The 22,360-nt window shown below is 43.0% G+C and overlaps 2 protein-coding genes across 2 annotated transcripts in view; one reads left to right on the forward strand and one right to left on the reverse strand.

The window, feature by feature from the left end:
* shank3a (SH3 and multiple ankyrin repeat domains 3a) overlaps nucleotides 1–17,226 on the forward strand; it is a 75,893-nt gene extending 58,667 nt beyond the window's left edge. The window contains exons 13-19 of the mRNA XM_010794429.1: nucleotides 3,027–3,107; nucleotides 3,274–3,297; nucleotides 3,701–3,828; nucleotides 3,977–4,082; nucleotides 4,788–5,314; nucleotides 5,410–7,496; nucleotides 12,237–17,226. Coding sequence (XP_010792731.1) covers nucleotides 3,027–3,107; nucleotides 3,274–3,297; nucleotides 3,701–3,828; nucleotides 3,977–4,082; nucleotides 4,788–5,314; nucleotides 5,410–7,496; nucleotides 12,237–12,807 — 3,524 coding nt within the window. The 3' untranslated portion in view covers nucleotides 12,808–17,226. The remainder of the gene's footprint in view (nucleotides 1–3,026; nucleotides 3,108–3,273; nucleotides 3,298–3,700; nucleotides 3,829–3,976; nucleotides 4,083–4,787; nucleotides 5,315–5,409; nucleotides 7,497–12,236) is intronic.
* Nucleotides 17,227–17,945: 719 nt separating this feature from the next.
* rabl2 (RAB, member of RAS oncogene family-like 2) lies at nucleotides 17,946–21,800 on the reverse strand. The gene is made up of 8 exons (XM_010794044.1): nucleotides 21,154–21,800; nucleotides 20,999–21,028; nucleotides 19,703–19,782; nucleotides 19,503–19,582; nucleotides 19,059–19,170; nucleotides 18,727–18,824; nucleotides 18,459–18,542; nucleotides 17,946–18,225 (listed from the first exon to the last, which is right to left on the reverse strand). The coding sequence occupies exons 1-8, from the start codon at nucleotides 21,258–21,260 to the stop codon at nucleotides 18,148–18,150; spliced, it is 669 nt and encodes a 222-aa protein (XP_010792346.1). The 5' UTR covers nucleotides 21,261–21,800; the 3' UTR covers nucleotides 17,946–18,147.
* Between the last annotated feature and the right edge of the window lie 560 nt (nucleotides 21,801–22,360).

Genomic DNA, 22,360 nt, shown 5'->3' on the forward strand with positions numbered 1-22,360 from the left:
CTAACGGCTGATGTTGTTTTTTCTGGGGTGCTCACGGGTGCTCATTGAAGATGATGTCACGGCTCCGCCTACACTGCGTTACTATAGTTACTGCCCCAGCTCCTAAACTGTAATGGAAGCGCAGCATTAAAGTGAGCCGGGCCTAATAAGGCTTAACCAAACCGAGCGAGGCTGAGCGAGGCCTGCAGTGGAAACGCGCCATAAGTAAACTTAAAGGTGGGGTAGGTAAGTTTGAGAAACCGGCTTGAGATACACTTTTTGTTATATTCCATGGAATGCTCTTAACATCCGGATAGCAATGAATATCTTAAGTGCTTTGACAATAAATCCATAAAAAAATGTCATCTGTGGAAGCCGTAGTACTGTAAAAAGCACGACCAATCATCTGAGCCGGCCCGGCTAAAATAACTGGATGGCCTACCTGCCTGTCAGCCTTCCATCTGAGGACAAACTTATCTCGTGCCCTCATTGGTCATGTGTACGTTCGTGTGTGTTGGAGGAGGGGCTATGTAAGGAAGTGGCAGATTTTTTCAGGCTGTGCATTTTCAAATTCTAGCGTACTCGAGCTGGTTTCTCCAAAATTACCTACCCCACCTTTAAGTATGTAATTCAGATAAAAAAAGCATCAAGAAACTCTCTTTCCTTCTTTTGCGCTCTCATGTCCACTTAGTGCCTGTTTTTGGAGCTTCCAGTGCACGTCACAGTCTTTCCATCAGCAGATTGAATCCACTCAGTCTTTATTATTTATTAAAGTTTAACGTTTTTGGGACATCTTGGGAAATTTGCCTCAATTAGACAATCAAGCTCAAATGTATGTCTGTAAGATATGAGGCTTCAGCAAGCATCTGGTTAGCTGAGCTGAGAAAATATCTTGTTTGTTTAATCCAGACTAAGTCCAAGGTATACAATTGTGTAGTTTTACTGGGAGTTATGTGTCGAACTATTTCTTGGTGCTTAGAGGTTACCAGTCAATCGTCGGAGACTCTGGGTGTTCACTACCACTGACCATGAAATAATCTTCCACATATATGGGAGAATTTTCATTTTACAGGTATTTGTATGGATGGAACAATCGATGATGTTAACCAATGAGCTTTAAAGCTGCTTTTAGCCAGATTTTCATACTGTTTTACACTTTATTCCAGTCCTTATTCTGAATTTAACTAAATAAATAATGATTCTCTCATTTTACCATAAGCAAGAAAATATTTACCAAAATCATCTTCATATACTGTACATTGTTTTGCGTGCAAAATATTCAGGCTTTGTGGATTATTAGAATTACATGAAAATATGCATTCATGTGGACTAGCATTATTGGCGTCAGTAACTCAGTCCAAAGGGACTTGGCTTGCAGGCAGAGGGTTCAACTCCCAGAACAGACTTAGTACAGTACGTATTGTAGGCTGAAACACAGATAGAACTACAGCTGTAGACAAAATGGAGCATATGTATTCTTTCAGAGAGGAGAGCCTTCCCTCCTGTTTCAAACTTTTCCTCAAAGATTTCTTATTTGATCATCCTAAGGAGTTCTGAACACCCTCTCCAGCCGCACTGCTGTCCATCGGGACTCTGCATATTGTGCTGCACCTTTTAAAAAATGCAAGAGGCATGCTCTCACACACAGAAACTCGCAGGCAAACACTCAATACAAAACACAGTCTCTGCACCATGCGAGGCCTCACTACTGCCACCGTTGCCATGGTGACTACACTGCATGTTTGAATTAAGCATTACATTCCTGCAGAAGCATCTCTCTCTCCCTCTGACTCTGTTTCTCTTTCTCCGTCCTCCTCCATCTCCTCTGCTCCCTGCTACTGTACCAGAGCGTGCAGACGGGTGACGAAAGAAGATGTTTGATACGGACTGTACCCAGGATGGCGTATGTTCACTAGATCTGCAGCTGCTGACGACAGCAGGATAGTTAGGCTCGAGTGGGACACAAGGCATTCGTTTGGATATAGAGATCGTTTGCTCTACAGTAGTGCATGCAAGTGTGAGCCGGGCGATCTCGGATAGAGTGAGCTGATCTAGTTCTGTCTGGGGTGTTGACAGGAAACTTGGGTTTGTTATAGCATGTATAGGCTGCTGCTGTGTGTGGCTTCATGTTCTGTGTCCGACTGCATGGCATTACGTCGTTACTGCAGATTTAACATGCTTCAATACATGACCACATTCTTTTTGATTTGGTTAATTACAGTGTTCATTGTAACTTGATTTTAAAGCCTTTTATTGAAATCTGTACCTCTGTCCGTTGTATTTGGAGCTGATATTTGTTAGATGTGTTTTTTCAGTGGGATGATACCAGCCCAGCCGCCTTATGAGTTTAGAAGGTTTCGGGTGCTCCCATGGGATTTGGGCTATAAAGACTGCAGCGCATCAGTTTCTTTAGCTTTTGAATTGACTGTAATCTCTTGCCCACATGTCATCATGTCCTCCCTCAGGGAGTTTTCTCAGTGTATCTGCAAGTGGTCCCGCGTGTGGGAGGATATGCATGTGTGTGTCTTCGCATTTCTGTCTGATACTCTCCTGCAACATTTCAGACAGGCAGCATATTAAAAGTAAGATGGACGACTTTCTCCCTCCCCTTGCCACACTTATTTTACTCTTTCTGCCTATTGTGGCGTACATACTCTGTTGTTCTCTTTCTAATGGGAGGATTCAGAAAGCTAGGGCTGTTTCAGACTGGACTCAGTTGTACATGTACTGCCTCTGGGCTCCCCAACAGAGAGGGATTCTTGCAGCACAAAGACTAGAATACTGAAAGTCTTGGAGACAGACTGAAACATTCATAAGCCATCGGATCAACAGAGAGCAAAGCATGAAGAAGTCGGGATCCAAATGTAACCCGAACAAGGTCGTCGTTAAATGGGGGCCGTCCAGTTCATCTGAATTTAACCAGATCAAATCAGTGAAGACGGGATGGGCTAGCCGTCTGGGAGATGCCAGGAGGGCACTGAGCCGCAAATCCAAAGGATCTTCTTCCCCTTCAACTTCATCCTCAACACCATGCCTTTTCTCCACAGCTCCCCCGCCACCCAAGAGAGCCCCCAGCACCACCCTGACGCTGCGCTCTAAGTCCATGACCGCTGAGCTGGAAGAACTGGGTGAGAAAGCTGGCATGCCAACTCCAAACCCTAGACTTCCTTTTTCTGTCACATTTCTACTTTCCCTTTTGTTAATAAGCTCGGTGTGTCTCCTGACTTTTTGAATAGTCACTTGTGTTGGCTTGTTCTTTCCCTCCTCTGCTGACGCTATCTTTTTCCCACCAAGCTTCTGCTCGAAGGAGAAGAGGAGGTGAGTCTGAATTGACACCTCTCTGAAAGTCATAAAGATAATTCCTCACTGCTGTGTCAATTACAGCAGTGTTGATTTAGAGCTGAAGAGCAGAACACTTGCAACATGTGGACTCTCTTTCTCCCCTTCTTTTCTGATTTCCTCTTTCTCTATCTCTTTTAATTCGTAGAACTCACTCCCTAGTGGTCTAACACATTGAACTTTTAATTTGGGATGGAGCAGTGATTTAATACCATAGACATGGAGCATGACCTCACTTTGTAGTTCATAGCAACATTTTGGAGATGCCTTTTTAATCACACTTTATATTCTCTACTGTGTTTGCAATGTCAGAATTGATGACACAATATTTCCACAGTCTTATGTCTCAGCATTTAGTTCTGCCTCATTTGCTTCTCAACAGAGAGACTAGATGAGATGTTGGCATCACAGGAGTCTATCTTGCGTTCTCAGCCCTCAGAGGCAGATTACAGAGCAGCTACTGTCAAACAAAGGCCTACCAGCAGGAGAATTACACCAGCAGAGATCAGTGTGAGTGCACCTACACAAAGCACACTGGCAGACAGCATATGCCACAATATTGGCATACATATGAATTAAGGCTCATGTATAATTTACTCAAAAACACATGTGCTACACAGCCTTTTAGAGGCATTAAATATCTGTTTCTTAACTGCAGTCACTGTTTGAGAGACAAGGGATGACTCTACATGGAGGTCTGCACCCCGGCATTGAGAGGGGTCACATACCGCTACCCAAGGGGATGTCCAGGACCAAGTCTTTTGGTAAAACAATCACCCATCCTGTACATATTCAAATAAGGTGAATGATAGTGCATCTTATGTGCAGTATGCTTACAGGTTTAAATTGGCATAAAGGATATAAGATAGGGAAGATCTATTTTCCCATAAAATTGCATACTTCACCCAGAAAGAAAAGCATGTAGGCAGTTTTAATTTAGCTTAACAAATGCTAACATGGTTGTAAATACTTAATTACAATGCATTGCATGTTCAGAATGTGCTTAGATATTCACAGACACAAATTTGCAGAGCAGATTTTAAGTGCAAAGCCTATTTCATTAATACGTTATTTATTATTTAAGCATTTTCCCTGTTCTCTAGTACATTAATTGAAGGACTATTCAATTAGTTAATTGCCAAATAAATCAAAAATAGTAAGTTATACGTTTTACATATTAGGGAGGGCTCTTCTTCTCATCTCTGAAAAAATAAATATGCTCCATTTTGTCTACAGATGTTGTGCTGTCTGTGTTTCAGCCTACACTCCACACTAAGTCTGTTCTGGGAGTTGAACCCTTATATTGTATAGCTGTCTTTGAGACAACGAATACATTATAAATATGTGAGAACATATTTTCAGATGGATGCAATGCAGTGAATTTGTCAGGAAGCAGCTGTGGACCTGCTAGGTTGGTTTAAAATGGTCGTATTTCCTGAGAAGATCTGTGCTCTCCTCTCCCTCACCAGGTGCCACTGAGGAGGATCGGCTGTCGGCCCTTGCAGCCGAACACAGGTTTCCCCGCAGTTCCTCTATGACAGACAGCCTCCGAGAACACTCTCAGCCCCATCCCATCCCTCCACCTCCACAAACTGCACCTCCTCCTCCTCCCTATTACCTGGACACTGGTCCTCCCCCAGCCTTTTGTCCCCCTCCTCCCCCATCTAGGACCCACAGTCAGGGTCATGAGCCTGGAGGACGCTCCAGCTTCAAGCCTTCATCCTTGGATCTGCCGTACGAGGCCGCTCAGCGACAGGCCACACACTTAGAGAGACAGAAGAAAGCGCGCTCCATGATCATCCTTCAGGACTCTTCACATCTACCTGTAGAACCGACAGAAATCCCCCGTCCTTCTGCTGCTACTCCACCTGAGCGAATCAAAAGGAAGGGTCGGGTTATTGACAACCCTTATGCCAATGTGGGTCAATTCAGTATTGGACTGTTCACACCCACCAAGCCCCAGAGGAAGAAAAGTCCACTGGTGAAACAGCTACAGGTAGGGGACATTTCCAGGATGGTCATCTGCTAGTTTTATACATAAGTTACGAAGACTTTCTAACATGATGTTTTTTTATTTTTGCCTTACTGCAGGTGGAAGATGCACAAGAAAAAGCCAGTTTGGCCTTAGCTGCTGCACACTCCCGAGAAAGCTCTCCCTCAGGACGACACTCACACACCCATGGACACACACACACCAGCCGTGCAGACTACTACCAGCAGCAGCTGATGGCTGAGCGAGAGCGTCTGCGTGCCCAGGGAGAGATGATGTTTCAGGGGAAGGGTCCCTTCGCCGCTGCTATAGCTGGAGCAGTGAAAGATCGTGAGCGTCGTCTAGAAGAACGGAGAAAATCCACTGTCTTCCTTTCCGTTGGGACTATGGAGGGGGCGTCCTTAGCCAGCTCCGACTCCCCCTCTCTTACTCAGTCTCACTCCATCGATGAACGGATGCTCACCCGAGAGCTGGGACAGCTGCCTCCCCCTGCCTTGGCTCTGAGCCCCTCACCTAGTGGGACCACCTTTATCCATCCGCTCACAGGAAAACCCCTGGACCCTAACTCTCCACTGGCTCTTGCGCTGGCCGCAAGGGAGAGAGCACTGACCTCCCAGAGCCCGACGGGCAGCCCTGAGCCGAGGACTAAACAGGATCGAGCAGGCCATGGCGTGTTGTTCATGGACCCTCAGACCAAAGAGTCTCCACATGGGGAAGGGGCTACCACAACTCCCCCTTTTTCACCTAAAAGCGCCAAGGCAGGGGGGTATGGAGTTGTTTCCTCCCCGACATCTATTTTAGTTCCCCAGCCCACCAAACCACAGTGGGTCACATCACAGTCACCGGTATCTTTCCGGCAGGAGATGGAGGCCAGAGTAGAGGAGAGGAAGGAGGAGAAGAGACTTGAGGATAAAAAGAGTATGTTGATCAGTATTATGGACACGTCACAGCAGAAAACAGCAGGGCTTATTATGGTCCATGCTACCAGTAACGGCCAGTCAGTCGGGGTAGATCCACACCTAGAACAGACACCTGCCCCCGCGTCCACAGAGCCCAGCAAGTCTCTAAGTCCAAGGGCAAAATCCCCTAGCCCCTCTGCCTCGCAGCCCCAGGCCCAGCTCCAGGCCCAGCCTCACACTCAGCGTCCCGCCAGTCCAGCGCAGGACAAGAGTCTGGCTCAGGGCAGCTCCGAGGAGGACGTGGACCCTTACACCGTGACTCTGCCTCCTGCAATGTTGTCCTCCAGCGATGAGGAAACAAGAGAAGAGCTTCGTCACATTGGAGTTCTTCCACCACCCGATGAGTTCGCTAATGGCATGCAGGCACAGGGGACGCCAACTCTACCTGCCTCGTCTCCCACCACCCCTACAACACCAACACCCCAAACTCCGTCATCCCCAAAAACTCCAACTGTGACGCCCACCCAGCCTCAGCCTCCCCAGCTGGCACCTCCACCCAGTGCAGCAGCTGTCTCAGGGAAGCCCTCTGACCCTCTGGAGCCCCCACCGGTGGGTGAGTCCGGCTCTGCGGCTGACTCAGGTGTGGAGGAGGCCGACACGCGCAGCTCCAGTGACAGAGAGCGAGACCACCATCTCGAGACCACCAGCACTATCTCCACAGTTTCCAGCATGTCCACCCTGTCCTCAGAGAGCGGCGAGCCTGCAGACACACACACCACGCACACCTCCTACGCCGAAGGGCTGACTTTTGTGCTCGACAAGCCGCCAGTGCCTCCTAAGCCCCGACTCAGGTCCCAGATAGGAGGCAGTAAAGGCCCCGTCACCTTCAGGGACCCTCTGCTGAAGCAGAGCTCCGACAGCGAGCTGCTCTCACAACAACAGGCTGCTGCCCTGGCTACTGCTGCTGCAGGCGGAGCTGGGCTGCCCTTCGGCGGCTCGGCCTCAGTGACAGGACTCGGCCCCACCAAGCCGCGCTACCTCTTCCAGCGGAGGTCCAAGCTGTGGGGGGACCCAGTGGAGCCTCGTGGGCCAGGGGTGGGGCTAGGTATTGGGAGTTTGGGAAATCTAGGCGGGCTGGGACTTGGTGTAGATGATGGAGCAAAACCTTCTGTTATGGGAGAGCTCAGTTCACGACTACAGCAGCTAAATAAAGACACTAGGTCACTGGGAGAGGAGCCGCTGGGAGCATCACTTGACCCGGGGAGAAAGTCACCTGTGGCAGGTGCCAGGTAAGAGAGAAATGTGGAAAATGTACGGCAAAAATGACTGATTTCACACTGAGCCACAAAACAAATGGTTCCTTTTAAAGCAATGGTTTCAAGAGTATTTATATCGTTTATCGTGGTGGCAGAGACAGAGAGAGTGAGCAATCTCAAGCAATTCCCCTGCCCAGCATGATTTGAATTATTACCGTAAATGAGTCTAAATAATATTAAATAGTCTACATGGCACACACTGAGTTTATATTATTTTCTCCTGTTTATCAACATTTATTTAGCTCTTTATTTAGAGAAAATATACTTTATGGACAACTACAACACTTGGTTGTCTATTTTGGGTTAAGTCTGATTGCATTTCTCTCTAAAAAGGGACACCTAGAGGCTGAGTCAAAGACAGCGGCTGTTCTATTTGTAGGCATAATAGGGTCTTACTTACAATTTGAAACATGCAAACTATCCATATAAAGACCAGTCCACTGCTATATGATGCTGAAATGAGATCAGAGGTCACCAGCATTGCTGGCATTAGCTACCCTTAAACTGTTCATGTAAAAACGTTATTAATACAGTGCGTGCTGTACCTTTCTATGGGTCATACATTCTGTTCTAATATCAATTAAAAGCAAATATAAAGCATAGTAAAGAGGCATATACAAACGTGCTTCTCACACAGTGACACTAGGTTAGGTCTTTGAAGCATCTGAAGCACAGTGCTGTTGGTGTCTGTTATCTGTGGGTTTCCTGTTTTCACACCATACCTGAAGGTACAATTAAGACCTTTATATTCCTGCAGGTGTGAGGACACCGAAGAGAGTAAACCTTAAGGTTATAGCTACTAGGGTAAACTTGAGCTTTTTTATACATATTTTTTCCGAACAAGCCTATCAACTAATCCCATTTAAGATAACAAGCCTCTTACTCATTTTATTGTATGAATTTTGTTTTTTATATTTTGTTACCTTGTTTGCATCACCTACATTTATACATCTTTATACTAGGAATATAAAAGATTTGGATATAGTTCTGTTTTTCCAAGGCATTGGTTCTAGAGATCTTCATTACTGCAATCGATGCCTCCGCCTTTGGGTCTAAATTGCTTCTTGTTTCTATAGTTACAGTTTTACTCCTTGGCCTTCTGATAAATGATCTTGTCTGTTAAATACAAACACTAGTCAGTAAGTATATAGTAGTGTTTCTGTGTGTGTTTTTGAGTGTAAGTGTTTGTGTGTGTGTGTGTGTGTGTGTGTGTGTGTGTGTGTGTGTGTGTGTGTGTGTGTGTGTGTGTGTGTGTGTGTGTGTGNNGTGGGTGTGTGGGTGGGTGTGATAGTAGTAGTTTAGAAGAAGTAGATTATCTCTGGGTGCAAACAAGGTAACAAGGCTTGGAGGAGGCATGCACTTCCTGAAAGTCTCTCCTCATCTCACACACACTCTGTTGGGTTCTAACCTTTGCATCTGCTAGTAGCTACCCTTCCTGCTATTCCTCAAGCTTTTCCCAGAGTCCTTGATCAAAAAATACATAATACATCCTTATATATATCACTGATATACTTTTGATAAGATTAAGAAATAGAGTTTCCTTCTTATCATCAGCCCCTCGTCCAGTAACATTAGTGATAACCTCAAAGAGTTAAGGATGTATTTTCAGAAGTATTTGACCAAGACTGAACTATAATGGTGTGTCACAGTGTAACCATCCCGTCATGATCCCGTCATGGCATTAACAGCCGTGTTATTGTTGACGACTACCCAACAATGTCCTGACCTTGTCAAAAGTTCATAGGTACCACAGGGAGTAACTTTCAGATGCACGTCTCTTTTGTTCTGCTCAGGATTTGGCTACATTTTGATTTACCATCGTAGCTTTCAAATATCTCAGGAGTTTGTAGGGCACTCTCCAGATGCAGTGCATTTTTTTCCAGCCCTGCTCCTTTCCTTTCATCTTTTGTCCTTATTCCAGTTCATATAAGTTAGGACGGTCGAAAATATTTCTCTCATGTCCACTTTTTCTTCACTCCAGTTTTAGAAAAAAAAGAATATTTGAAGATGTTAAAACTCTTTCGCAGCCTTCTCCTCGTGTTACATTGTTATAAGGAGCCGTCTAACTTCATCAGCTGTCCTTCATATCGAGCTGTCAACTGCATTTGTGACATGGCTACAACAAAGGAAGTACTTTTGATCATTGATGAGTATAGGGCTGGGAGTATTTGTCCTGTATCAGTTTTACCCTCCCTTACCACTATATTACTATTACTAGTATTAGTAATATAGTCTTTTGCCAAATAAGTTGACAGTGCCTCTAAATTAAAACATCATGATCCCTGGAAGGAACAGGTGACCGGGATATCAAATACAGCGCATCATGTGACTCAACAATGACTTGGCATATCCTCCCGTGAGATTATGCAATCACATTTATCCCCACCACATCGGCACCACAGCTGATTGCCTTCAGCTGTGACAAAGATGATCATGCACACCATTATTTCTCTCTCTCTTTCTCTTCTCCTCTGAGTTTGTTCCCCTCACCCCCCAGCACCGTTATGTAATATTACTCCATCACTTACCCAATCCACTTTGTGCCCATTTAAACCCCTTCAAACCCCCCATGCTGCTGTATTGTGTCTCTGTTGTATCCACCTCGTTCACATGCTGTGTATCATAGCTTTGGGTGGTTTAGAAACCTGTGGTTCTCATTTTATTTCATTTGTGATCTTTGGTTTTCTGTTCTTCTCTGTTAATGTAATTTGCATAACTTTGTTTTGTGTTTCAGTGATTGTGTTGAGGATGGCCATGGTCCCTGAATGTCTTGCTTTTTGGACATTGTAGGTTTTTCAAAGTAAAACACAATAGAATACATATACCATTTTATTTGTGATTTGCATTCCTTGATTAAAATCCCAAAACCCTTAAAAACTCACATGTAAGTAGACATTTGAAATTGCACAACACATGTATTTATGTGTGTTTTTGTAATTGTTAAAATATGTGGACTACATCAAGGAACAACAAAAGTCAAGGAACATGTGCCAGCCTTTTATTTGTTGGTTTGTTTTCCTTTTTTTGTGCAGTGTTTGATATGTGAATAGTGTGCTCATTTCTCTCTCATGCAGCCCACTGGTCAGACCTCTCAGTGCAAAAGCCTACTCTGCTGTCTTTGTCATGCTCATACATCAATAACACCATCACATGCACACACACATACATGTATTCACTGCAACACTCATACAGCCACATGCACACAGGGCGTGTGAAAGAAAGCAGAGTGGGCTGAAGCAGACTAAACGTCTGGTTGGCAGGCTGCGTCTCATGGAGTGATGCTAACATTCTCTCCCATTGCTCTCTCTCTGCTCACCTTGCATGCTCCGCCCTGCTGCTCTGATCTGATTGGTCTAGAACTGACTGTGCGCCCAGGAGGGCGGGACGACTGTGTAAGTGCGCATGGAGCTCATCTCATATCCGTCGGCTACCTGTAGTCTGATCATTTTTCCAGCCCTTGCGCTGTCTAGCTACATTCCATTACACTCTTTAGTCCACATCAAAGTTTCCAAACACATGCAATGGAGGGAAATCATTGGCCACACCTGTACATAAGACACTCGCTAACATGCATGCATCAAACACACATCATTGCACCAACTCTTACACATGTAGGCCTCTTCTTTCTGCTTCTCCCTGCTTGCACCAAGCCAGACAAAACGTTCACATTGGCCTTCATCCACCCCTCTTCTCCTTACTGACCATCTTTTCCTCCATTAGACCTGTAGTATACTAATCAGCCACTATGACACTGTTTCACATCTTTATACTATTATTTCTTCAGAAGAGGGTCAGGGGTAAAAGGTACATTGAGCAAGATGCTGTTGTTTCAGAATAGATGGTATGGATAAGGCTGGTTTGGTGGATCGTGGAGATTCCCCCGAAATGTTTGACAAATGGCATTGAATGAAGTGTCGCTGCAGTCAGAGTTAATAAGTATGTGTTGCATTAAACAATGCTAAGCTTTGGGAAAATATGCTGCTTTGTGTACATTCACGTGTCCTTTAACAGATGTGACACATCAGCTCTGTTTGCTTTAACAACTTTGTCTCATGAAAGTTTAAAAAAAGCAAATGTACTGTTTGTGCAACTGCCAACTTTGTTCAAATGTAGGCGTGTGTATGTGTCTGTTTGTGCGTGTGTGCTCATATTTCCAGTGCTTCAGGTTAGTGCCTTCTGCAGTTTCCACGTAAAACACTAAATCTGCATCTTTCTGCTTGTGGGTCACAGTGATTCCTTCAGAGAAGCATATTGTCTGCCTTAACAGGAAACACCTTTTGATTACGTTCAAGCAAAAAGGCTTGCAGTAACGGTCAGATGGACGATGTAGGGTGGGTGAGAGGGAAAATATAGTGCCATCTTTTTTCTTAATAAATGCCATATATTCCCATACAAAATGAATATATAACTTGACATAAAGGTCCTTTGTGACTTATTTACGATTGAGTAGTAAATAGATCTTTTTTTCAAAGCTGTGAATGTTCTCATTACCAGTGAGAGCAGTGTGCTGCTTTACAATGCTGTGCTGTGAGACTAGCTTGGTTTGTCTAACAGTCCTGAAGCTTACACTAACTCATACTTTAGAGGAACTTACAGCGGGTAATACATATAACCAAAGCTATGTCTCCTTTTTCTTCTTCTTCTTTACTTTCAGTTTGTTAATCTTCATCTCCTCTGTTAACATCCTTACACCCTGTGTCTGTCTGTCTCAAGACTTTTCAGCAGCCTAGGCGAGCTCCACACCATTTCTCAGAGAAGTTATGGCACCACCTTCACCATCCGCCCTGGCAGCCGTTACCCTGTCACCCGACGCAGCCCCGGTTCAGGCTCCCCTGATCGGGGTGACCCATTCGGACGATACTCAGGCTTCGGCCTACCGACCTCACCGACTACACCCCCACAAACCATCCTCAAATCCTCCAGCCTCAGCCTACCCCAGGAGCCTAAAGAGGTCCGCTTTGTGATGAGGAGCTCCAGCGCCCATTCCCATTCCCGCTCTCGCTCCCCGTCCCCGTCCCCCTCCCATTCTCCCGGGCTAGGGTCACCACTTTTAGCCCTCCGGCCCTTTCACCAGAAACCCCTCCACCTCTGGAATAAGTATGACGTTGGAGACTGGCTGGAGAGCATCAATCTGGGGGAGCACAGAGCAGGGTTTCAGGAACACGAGATCGAAGGCTCTCACCTCCCAGCTCTGACCAAGGATGACTTTGCAGAGCTGGGAGTGACGAGAGTGGGACACCGCATGAACATCGAACGGGCGCTAAAGATGCTGCTGGAGAGCTGACCCCTGCCCTGAGACCCTGCAACAGATGGAGAGAGAGGTAGAACGGATAGAGTTGATGAAAGAGAAAAGATAGGGATCACTCCTCTTTTATTCTGGCTGCTTTTATGTTCTGCATCACAAAAGTTTACCTTAGCGACACCGTTATGTTCCTGTCTGCATTAACACCCTGCACTTGGCACTGCACTGAAGAGGAGGAGTCATTCGTCACCCTCTACTTGCCATAGTGTCTGCCCGCCTCTTTGCCTGCAGCCAATTAGATCAGACCTCAAAATAAACTCTGGACTTTGTTTTTGCCGAGGAGAATCGCATGAGCTCCAATTAAAACATTTGATTTGTGAAAGCTTCAGTTGGTCCCTCAGTAACACCCACACTTTCTCTCACTATTCCCTTCTCTTCTCTACCTCTATCCCCCCGTCTATTAGGCCTCTGAGAGACTTCTGCAGTTTGAGTAAAAGAGGAGGAAGAATTGTGTTCCCAACAGAAAGCTCAGTTGCCTTTCAAAAATATTTATACAGAGATCAACAATGATGAACAGAGGACAATGAACATGACACGGTGCGTCTTCTCTACACCTACTGTTGTTTTTAAACCGAAGACTTTGGAGCCCAGAGGTGGAGCTCCACCCAGTAAACCACGGGAGAACACCCCTCCGCCTTGGTACTGTGTTATCTATTATATTTGGAGAATGTTTAACCAACACTCGTGGCTTTTTTCATAATCAATTTTTTGGTTTTCCAAAGGGAATATTATATAAATATATATATAGGTATTACATAATATGATATATATGTATCTAAATATAGCTTTCAAAAGAAAAGACAATGTTGCAAAGAGGTAATGTAATAAATTAATCTGCGCCTGTTTTTGTTTTTTAGTATAGAAGGCAGAGAGAAACCTTAAAACGTATTCCACCGGTAGCTTACTCATTTCTACCAATTATATACATATATATAAATATAAAAATATATATTTGAAATTTTAAAAAAAAGTATATAGATATGGAAATGAATTTTTTGTCATAGGTCTACAACTTTCCTTATGGTCACCCTTTCTTGAACCGTAGCATGACGAGTTGCATCATGTCTTGGACAAAGAGTTTGATGTTTGTTTTTATTTTCTTACGGTCTTCCTTCATACTAAAGGGCATCCCGTAATGTGAGGCTGAGACCCCCAGGGGCCACCCATCCCTACGGCTTCAGCTACAGACCCCACTGAGCCTATTCAGATCCTGCTTTGGACCATCTTATGAGACAGCTAACTGGTAAAAGGGGCTCTTCATGTTTTGCCCGTTTATCACTCAGGGATGGAAGTTTGGGGCACTAGCATGGAGAGATTGTCAGCTGTTGTTTTAATAATACCCATTTAATTCTACCTGTGAGGACAATTTAACACCACCACAGTCTGAAAAATGTTAGACTGCGTTAAAATTTCCATCCCTGTTGACCCCTGATGATGCCTTCAGAGCAGGCTGCACATGGTCTACTATACACACGTGGAGGAAGGAAACTCTGGGATGTTTCTCATCACCAGAAGAGAGGAAATCTCTTTCAGATTTTAAGAAGGAAACTAACAGGAAACCAAGCATGTGAACCTGGCTAAATTAAGCTTAAAGTGTTCAAATAAAGGTAATCTCTTACTTAAAACCAACTGTTACCCGGAATATAACTAACAACGTGTGGCTTAATGAGCTAGACATAGTGTGTGACCTTCTGAAAGGCCAGCGCAGGAATGTGTGTGTAGTTGATCAGGCTGTGTGGATGGGGATGCCTCTGTAAGGTCTTAAAGAAAATTCAGCATTTTACAACCTGACAGTGTCTTGCAACATTGCTGCTTTCCTCTATCTCCGCAAGTGAGTAAAGTATTATCATAAACCGTGGCAGCAACAACTCTACAAATAAGACCCAGGTTGTAAAAAAGACCAATGAATTTTTCTTTAACAATACAAAATCTACAATTGTACTCATTGTAGCTTCTGCTGGCAGTGAGAAACAGTGAGTTTTATTCAAGCAACAAAAAGCATTTTATCCATAGCTTTAGGCGGCCAGGTGAGAGACCTCCGTGCATCAGCAGCATCCAGTGAGCGCGCCAAGGCACTTTCACTTGGCAAGAAGTCGTGTGCATCTTTTTTCTTCTTTTGTCTCTTTCATTTCCTGCTGTTTATCAGTTTGTAAAACGGGTGGTGAATATAATGTTGTACCTGGGTTGTAGGAATAGCACTCACTGCCTCACTGTGACCTCACTGATTATTTGTACTCCGGTGTTACACTATGTCCTCTGACTCATTTGGACTTTTTGTGTTAATTGTTATTTTTCTAATTTATTTTTCTTTCTTTGATGATTTCTTACCCTCGGACACTGTGGGTAGATTTTGTAGCGTATGGAACATGATACTTTAATCTTTCACTCATTAGAATTTTAGAGTGACAGAAAAAAGACAGAAAAAACGAATATCCTGTCCATTCTAAACATACTTACACTTGTAAAAATGAACAAAAAATGTCTTTTTTTTTAACTCACAAGCAATGTATATATGATAGATTTCATATAAATTTTTGAAAAACAAAAGTATATAGATCTATATATGAATGTTTGGCATATATGCATAGTTAACCACCTGTGGAAAAGGTGAGCAGATTTTATTCTTTCTATGAACTCTTAAAACTTTTGAACTCTGAACTATGAACTAGGGGATGATTTGCACAAAACAAGGTGACAAGGTGCTAACATAAAAGCCACCCATCGTCCAAGTGCATGCGTGCATCTGGATTCCCTGAAACTCTGTGTGGTTGTTCCTCTCCACCATGTGTGTACGACTGTGTGCGCGAATGTTTGTTTCCATTTGTGTGTGAATTTGTTTGAGAGAGACGTTGATGAGGATGCCTGTGAGAGTGTACGGATGATTGTTAGGGTTTACATCTTTGGAGCTATAGTCCACTTTAGCCTTACTGTATTACCATCAGAGATTCCCGGCAGTGGCTGTGTCACACAAACACGCACATAAACAACACACACACACGCACACACATATAGAAATACACACATACATTCATCTTCTACAGATTGACCCTCATTGTTCTGCATTCTTGTGTTGTACTGAGTGAAGTTTTCAGAAAGTGGACTGCTCTGCCAATAGGGAGAGACAGACAGACGGATGGACAGACGGACAGATTACCACAGGGCTTGGAAGGAAACCATCGAGACATTTTGTATTGCAAGACGACTTTAAGTCCCCCTGTGACTGTAGGTACAGTTTATGCAGTGTCACTGTTTCGTACACCCCTTCCCAGATGGCGTCTGCGCTCCTTACCCTCCACTCTGTCCGGCAGCTCTCCTTTTTCCTTTTTCAGACCTTCAGTTTCTGAGTTTTGGATATGAGGTGATCCAGTGAGGAACAAACACAAAGGAAAAATGTGCCAAAAAATAACTTTCAACTGTATATTTGTCTTTGCTTTAGGACTATCTATAGTTACAGCATTCTTGAGCTGTTAGACTCAATAATATGGTGCCATCTCCTGGAAATCTTGAGAACTACAGACATTTGTTAGCTCCTTCTGTATTTAGTACAGGTGGAAATACAGTCACTGTTATTATTTTGTAAAGAAGCAGGCTATTGTTTATATTAATATACATATATACATATATATAATAGCCTGTGTATATCTACCTGTGAGCTTTGCATTAACATTTCTATTTACATTTTGAGACAAAGTATCACAATTGATTTTACTGTGACAGCTTATTATCCAGTTTGCCGTACTGTTCCCATATAAAGAGAAACACTTGAAAGGTGAATGTGTACAGTCTGGACGCACACAAGCTGGCCTGGTCACAAGAAACTGTAATGAAGACCCGGTCAGATGGTAGTGGAAGTGCACCGCAAATGCAACGTGTAACAGACTTACACATGAAAAGGTGAAATAAGTTCAGTGAAAGGTTATCTTTGTCTTGTTTTCTAATCAACAAAGCACAATCTAAATAGTGTAGGGGGAGCAGTGTAACCTTTTAAAAAACCCGCTGGGGTCCGGTCACCCGCTGGAACCAGTGATCTTATCGTCAGAGGGGTTTTTCTTTCATTGTTGGTTTTCTCCTTGTTTGCACTGTGAAGTTTAGAATGGTGGATGTATCACTGCAACGCCTCAGCCTTGTCTCACAGGTGAACTTCCCCTTTCAGCGTCCGATGAGCAGGCAAACCTTTCTCCGAGCGACCTCCAGACACTTCTAAGCATTAGAAATCCCCTCTCCATTTTAATACCTGAAAGCGAAATAAAAGTGAACCAGAAGCTACCTAGTGTTCCTCATCCAAACAGATAAGGGTGATAGTGAAGGTTGAGGCAAGATCTGAGATGTTGCCCAGGATATCTCCACCACAGAGATATATGTTTGTTATATTATGTAATAAATTTATAATTGAAACATGAACTGCATCAAAGTTTTTGTTCCTGCTTAATTCAGTGTCGTTGTAGTACAAGTATACGCCAGTTTGATTTATTATGCCACAGTCAAATATCAATACAAAATATATAGACATGATTCCTTTGTACAGCATATAGAAATAATTGAACATATTGAGGGTCAGATTCTGCAAGAAAAATGTGTTTTATGTGCTCTGTGGTAACATTCCTGCTAATATGAATGAGTGTAAACACAGCCTTCACAAATCCATCAGAAAGGACACAGCTGGCTGAGCATTTCACGAGAGATGAATGCAGCTGCTGTTTACTCACGTACGGCTGGCTGTTGCATTTTATAATATGCTGAAATTCACGACTTAATGCCCACTTCTGGACCACAGCAAGTCAGAAAGAGACACATGATAACAATTGGGTTACATGGTACATTACGTTTTCATGTAAAAGACTTTACATCCTAAAACTAATGCAACAAAAGCAGCCATCTGAGGCTGCTCACTGCTGGCACTGCACACAACGAAACACACACACATCGAGAACAGCAGCAAATCTGAATCATAATCACACGTTCTCTTTGATCTGTGAGACAGTTTCCAATGCTTCACATTCTTATTACAAATTAAAATACATTCAGCCTCATTGTAGAATTATTCATTAGTATTGTAGTGGATACAAAGTATGAATGACAAGTTTAAAACAGCAGCTGAATAAACTTGGTAAACAACACAATTCCTAATTATTCCACCAGGTTTATTTCCCTGCCAATGTCACTGGACAGATGGAGAGCAGTGACTGAAAACCTGACTTAAAAACTCCAACCTCCAGTGATAGAGTTAGAAAACTTAGGTATAGAAGTAGACAACGAATGTGACATAAGGACAAACAATGTGCCAGTAGTGGCTAGAGGTTTAGGAGGATCTGTAAACGTTGGTCACTCCAACTCAGGACTTTCTGTTTTCAATCCAACCTCATCTGCTTCGGGATCTTCTTTCTCCTCCAGGTCAAAGTTCTATAAGAAAAGTGCAGCAAATGACATGACATCAATATGAAAGTGTTTTCAGACAAACTAAAAAGTAGTTAAAAAAAAAAAGTTTTGTTGGAGCTCACAAATAGGTTTGGAATAAGAACATGTGAGAATTAAAACAGCAGATTTTACACTAATGTTTGTTTTTTTAGAGCACACTGCATTGTCAATTCTTGCAATTTACATATTTTCAGTTAGGTATTCATAAAGGGGTGTACCTCTAATTCCTGCAACACTTCATCCATGAAGTCGCTTGGGTTTTGCTTGTACTCCACTGCTCTCGTGATCATCTCTCTGAACATCTGTTGGGGCAGTTACAGTCAGAAAAAATAACACAAATGGGTTCAACTGTATGGGCACTTCATAAAAGGTGTGGTATCAAGACAAACAGTTAACTGTAAAACTGCTGATGTGATTGAAATGCATTAAAAAAAAGACCCTGGGGATGACTGACATGAACACTGGAAGAGAATAAGAAGTGCAAACCTTAACTACATTCGTCCCATCAGCCGCAGATACAAAGTAAAATGGGATTCCTTGCTTCTTCCCAAAGTTAAAGCTTCTCTGTGTCACCTTCAAATCCGCTGAAAATACAAACATGTTCGCAACTATAATTGTAAATTGAATGTGTAATTAATCAAAGGATAAAGTAATGTAGACAAAGTGTGCAAACTAATAAAAACATGTTTATTTATCCTAATTACATTAAAGGAGAAGATTGGAGGTAACTATCCATATTAAACTTACAGTAGAAGTGTGTTGGTTTTTGGTCAAACATAGATGGATAAAAGAGTTGAATACTCTTTGTGATGACTTACCATCAATTTTGTTAGCCACCACACAACAGGGTATCTCCGGTCTGAACTCTCTCAGCTCCTTATACCAGTTGGCCAGATTCTTATAAGTGATCTTCCTTTGAACATCAAAAACCTAAGAGAAAGAAGACAGGTTAACAAAGGAGTGCATCTTTGAAGACAGAGACAGTTTTGCCTTCCAGCAATCATCTAACAAGTCCTCGCTGACTTATCTGTGAGGGAAACACCATCTGCATCTTAAGAGGTGGAACTTAACAAGAATGCAACATGTTATTTGATCACAGCCTCTCCACAGTGTTGTGAGGGCTAAATTATGTATTTGTCACTTTTCTGAATTTGTTGAATAGTTACTTGATATTCTACCTCCCCTAAAATGCCTGTCAGGGAGCCACAAAGTGCAGGCTAGATGAATATTGAAAAGCACCGGAAACTAAGCGTGTGTTTTACCATTATGCATGCATGTGCTTTGTGGTAGTACGAGGGGTGCATGCTCTGAAATCGCTCCTGACCAGCGGTGTCCCAGAAATCTGTGAATCAAAAACAAAAATCACCTCCTGTTGATTTAAACTTGACAGTTGATTTTCAAATTGGTGAATGTATTTCCTGTGGTCACTGAGAGCAGAACAGAATCATTTCTAAATACATACCAATGGCTACTGTCTTATTTCCTACAGTGGCTGTGTGTTTGTAGAGAGTCAAAGCATAGGTTGACAACTGCTGGGGACGACTGAAGAAATAGTTAAGGAGCTCTCTGGGGAAAAAATATCTGCTTATTGTAGGCATGCCAGCTTGACTTTACAGGTCCCCTATTACGCAAAATCCACTTTTTCATACATTAATATGTGTTAAGAGATTTGGTGAGTTTCAGGAAAAAAGATCTCCTCTCTTTTTGTCCTGATCCATTTATATAAAAACCTGTCTGAAGATGAGCTGATCAGGTTTTGGCCACTTTGTGATGTCATAATATTTGTTTGTGTTTTGTAACCATTAGCCAATAACCAGCCAAAGTAACACCCGCCCACCTTATCACCTAAATCTCCTCCTAAAGCACCATTAGCCGCTTTCACACCGCAGGACTTGCCGTACTTTAGTGCCGGTACTAAAGTACCACGGCACTGAATCCGCCAGGGGGCTAGTGCCAATCGCATTCACACCGCAGTACTTTCCCTGAGGCAAGATTACGTTGACGTCACTTCGTCTTCTTCTTCTCTGGGTTTACTGGCAGGCCGCAAAACCACTTCACGGCGAGTACAAAAAAAAACGAGAGAAGAAGAACTACACGATGGGTGGAGGGGGTATAAAGCCCACCCGCTGTACATGAGGCGTTTGTTTACTTTCCGACCTCAGACATGATGGAGTTCACTGAGCTTGTTGTCTTTGTGCTCATGTTATACAGCTTTGTAACTGGGTTATTGCAGCCAACTAAGGATTTGACCTATGGATTTGACCCACTCGTCGGATGCTGTAAGTGCAATGCTGGTTCGGAATCAGAGTCTAACGGGGCGTGGTTTTCAATTCGCCCAGCCAATAGAAATAGAATAGAAATTGGCACTCTTTTATCACCAGGTTCGTACCACCTCTCTAGCAGGGACTGAAAATGGCCAAAAGAGTTCCCGGCACTGAGTAGTCCCGGCGGTGTGAACGCGACATCATTGGTACTAACGGAACTAAAGAACCAAAGTACCTGGGAAAGTCCTGCGGTGTGAATGCGGCTTATGTGTTTGTTTTTAAACCAATCCATTTGCATTTAAAGCTACACAAACGGAATCCACACTTTTTAAACAGAGGGGTATATGGCATGCTACAATCTGAGACCTATAATATATTGTTGAAAAAGAGTATTAGGTGACCTTTAACGTTTATGCAATGCCCATGGCAGGACGAATACGAATGACTGACACAGATATGTTTCATTTCAGATTTCATAAACTGCAAAAGGATACTATTCGTCCATGAGAAATCTCTCCATCAGCCTACGATAGAGAGAGACAGTCTGTGTCAACGCAACAATCATGTAATAATGAACGTTACAAGAAAAAGGAAAGCTTTTACACAAAACGGCTTCAAGGAGCCTAAGCTTACAGCAGCTCATACTCACTTAGATTTACCGACTGCGCTGTCTCCCAGACAGATGATCTTCACCTGCTCGCCTGAATCGTACTTCTTTTGGTCCAGTTCAGGGATGCTGCCAGCGTCGCCAGCCATTTCAACTTTTTTTCCGTTAACTGATTTGACTAGAATGATTGAATGAGTCAACTCTCACCCAGTTTAATTGATAACTACCTGAACAGCTGATCTACGGAAGCTAGCATCCGACGACAGAGAATGAGTGTTAGCTAGCTGAGGTAAACATCGTGGGGCTCGGCTTGATATCACTCATTACACTGGTTAGTTTGTCCTCACATACTAAACGGTTGCTAACTAAACCTGAGAATAGTCCAGAGACGTTAATTGTTTACATGTGTATTTTAAAGTCTCTTTTGAGTAGGCTACTGTACACACAGTGAACCCTGGACCACTGAACACAGCTAGGTAACAGCTAGTAGCCTTGTTAGCATTTGTTAAGCTAGAGCACTTATCAAAATGTCTCCGATTGTCTTGGGTATATTCTGATCTTCAATCACAATGAACCGGTTGTGGATGCACTCATCTAGGCATCCAGACGTTAAAGTTTGTAGATGTGTTATGATGTCGCCGAAGGTTTCCGTTTCTATGCAACGGGGACGCCTGAAGGACCTCGTTGTCAGTGTTCCTGCTGCCCTTACAATGCCTGTCAAGAAGGCTAATGCATTTTTTTTTATGTGCTAACTTGCCCCAATTATAGAACAAAATTATGAGAATTGTACAGCTATTTTAATTTCCTGATGTGTCATGAATTTATTTGAAACATATTTTAATAGAAGATCGTTTTATTTATTTTTCAAAAGCTTCAATGTCACATGACTCATTGATTCCCATGTCATTCCAAGTATTACTAATGAATGTGTTTTTTACTGGATTGTATTCCACTTGTATATCTACGCAATGTCATGTGACCTACTGTCTCAAAATCTTTGCAGATTTGCTCGAAGAGTGGGACACATCTGTTTTTATATAATTTGTTATTCCACTTTTTATTTCATATATTATCCCCAAATTTCAGCTCTTTATTTATTGCAAAATCTTGTTTTCTTTTTCTATAGCTTCCATGTGATCTCACCCAGTGAGTAGTAGCAGCATTGTATCACTAAAGTGTTTAATTAGGACACACCTCCTGTATAGTATTTATAGTAGCTCTAAACCTTTTTCTTACCATTTGCTTTCAA

Source organism: Notothenia coriiceps, unplaced genomic scaffold (genome assembly GCF_000735185.1).
Source record: "Notothenia coriiceps isolate Sejong01 unplaced genomic scaffold, NC01 NC01_scaffold00037244, whole genome shotgun sequence".
Classification (NCBI taxonomy): Eukaryota; Metazoa; Chordata; class Actinopteri; order Perciformes; family Nototheniidae; genus Notothenia; species Notothenia coriiceps.

What these genes read in the sequence shown, in the direction of transcription:
- rabl2 (XM_010794044.1), bottom strand. Translation starts at nt 21,260, where the DNA reads ATGGCTGGCGACGCTGGCAGCATCCCTGAACTGGACCAAAAGAAGTAC. An exon ending in GGTGGCTAACAAAATTGATG is followed by an intron (nt 18,825 to 19,058) that starts GTAAGTCATCAC and finishes TTGTATTTTCAG; the next exon opens with CGGATTTGAAGGTGACACAG. An exon ending in AAGTGTTGCAGGAATTAGAG is followed by an intron (nt 18,226 to 18,458) that starts GTACACCCCTTT and finishes CTTTTCTTATAG; the next exon opens with AACTTTGACCTGGAGGAGAA.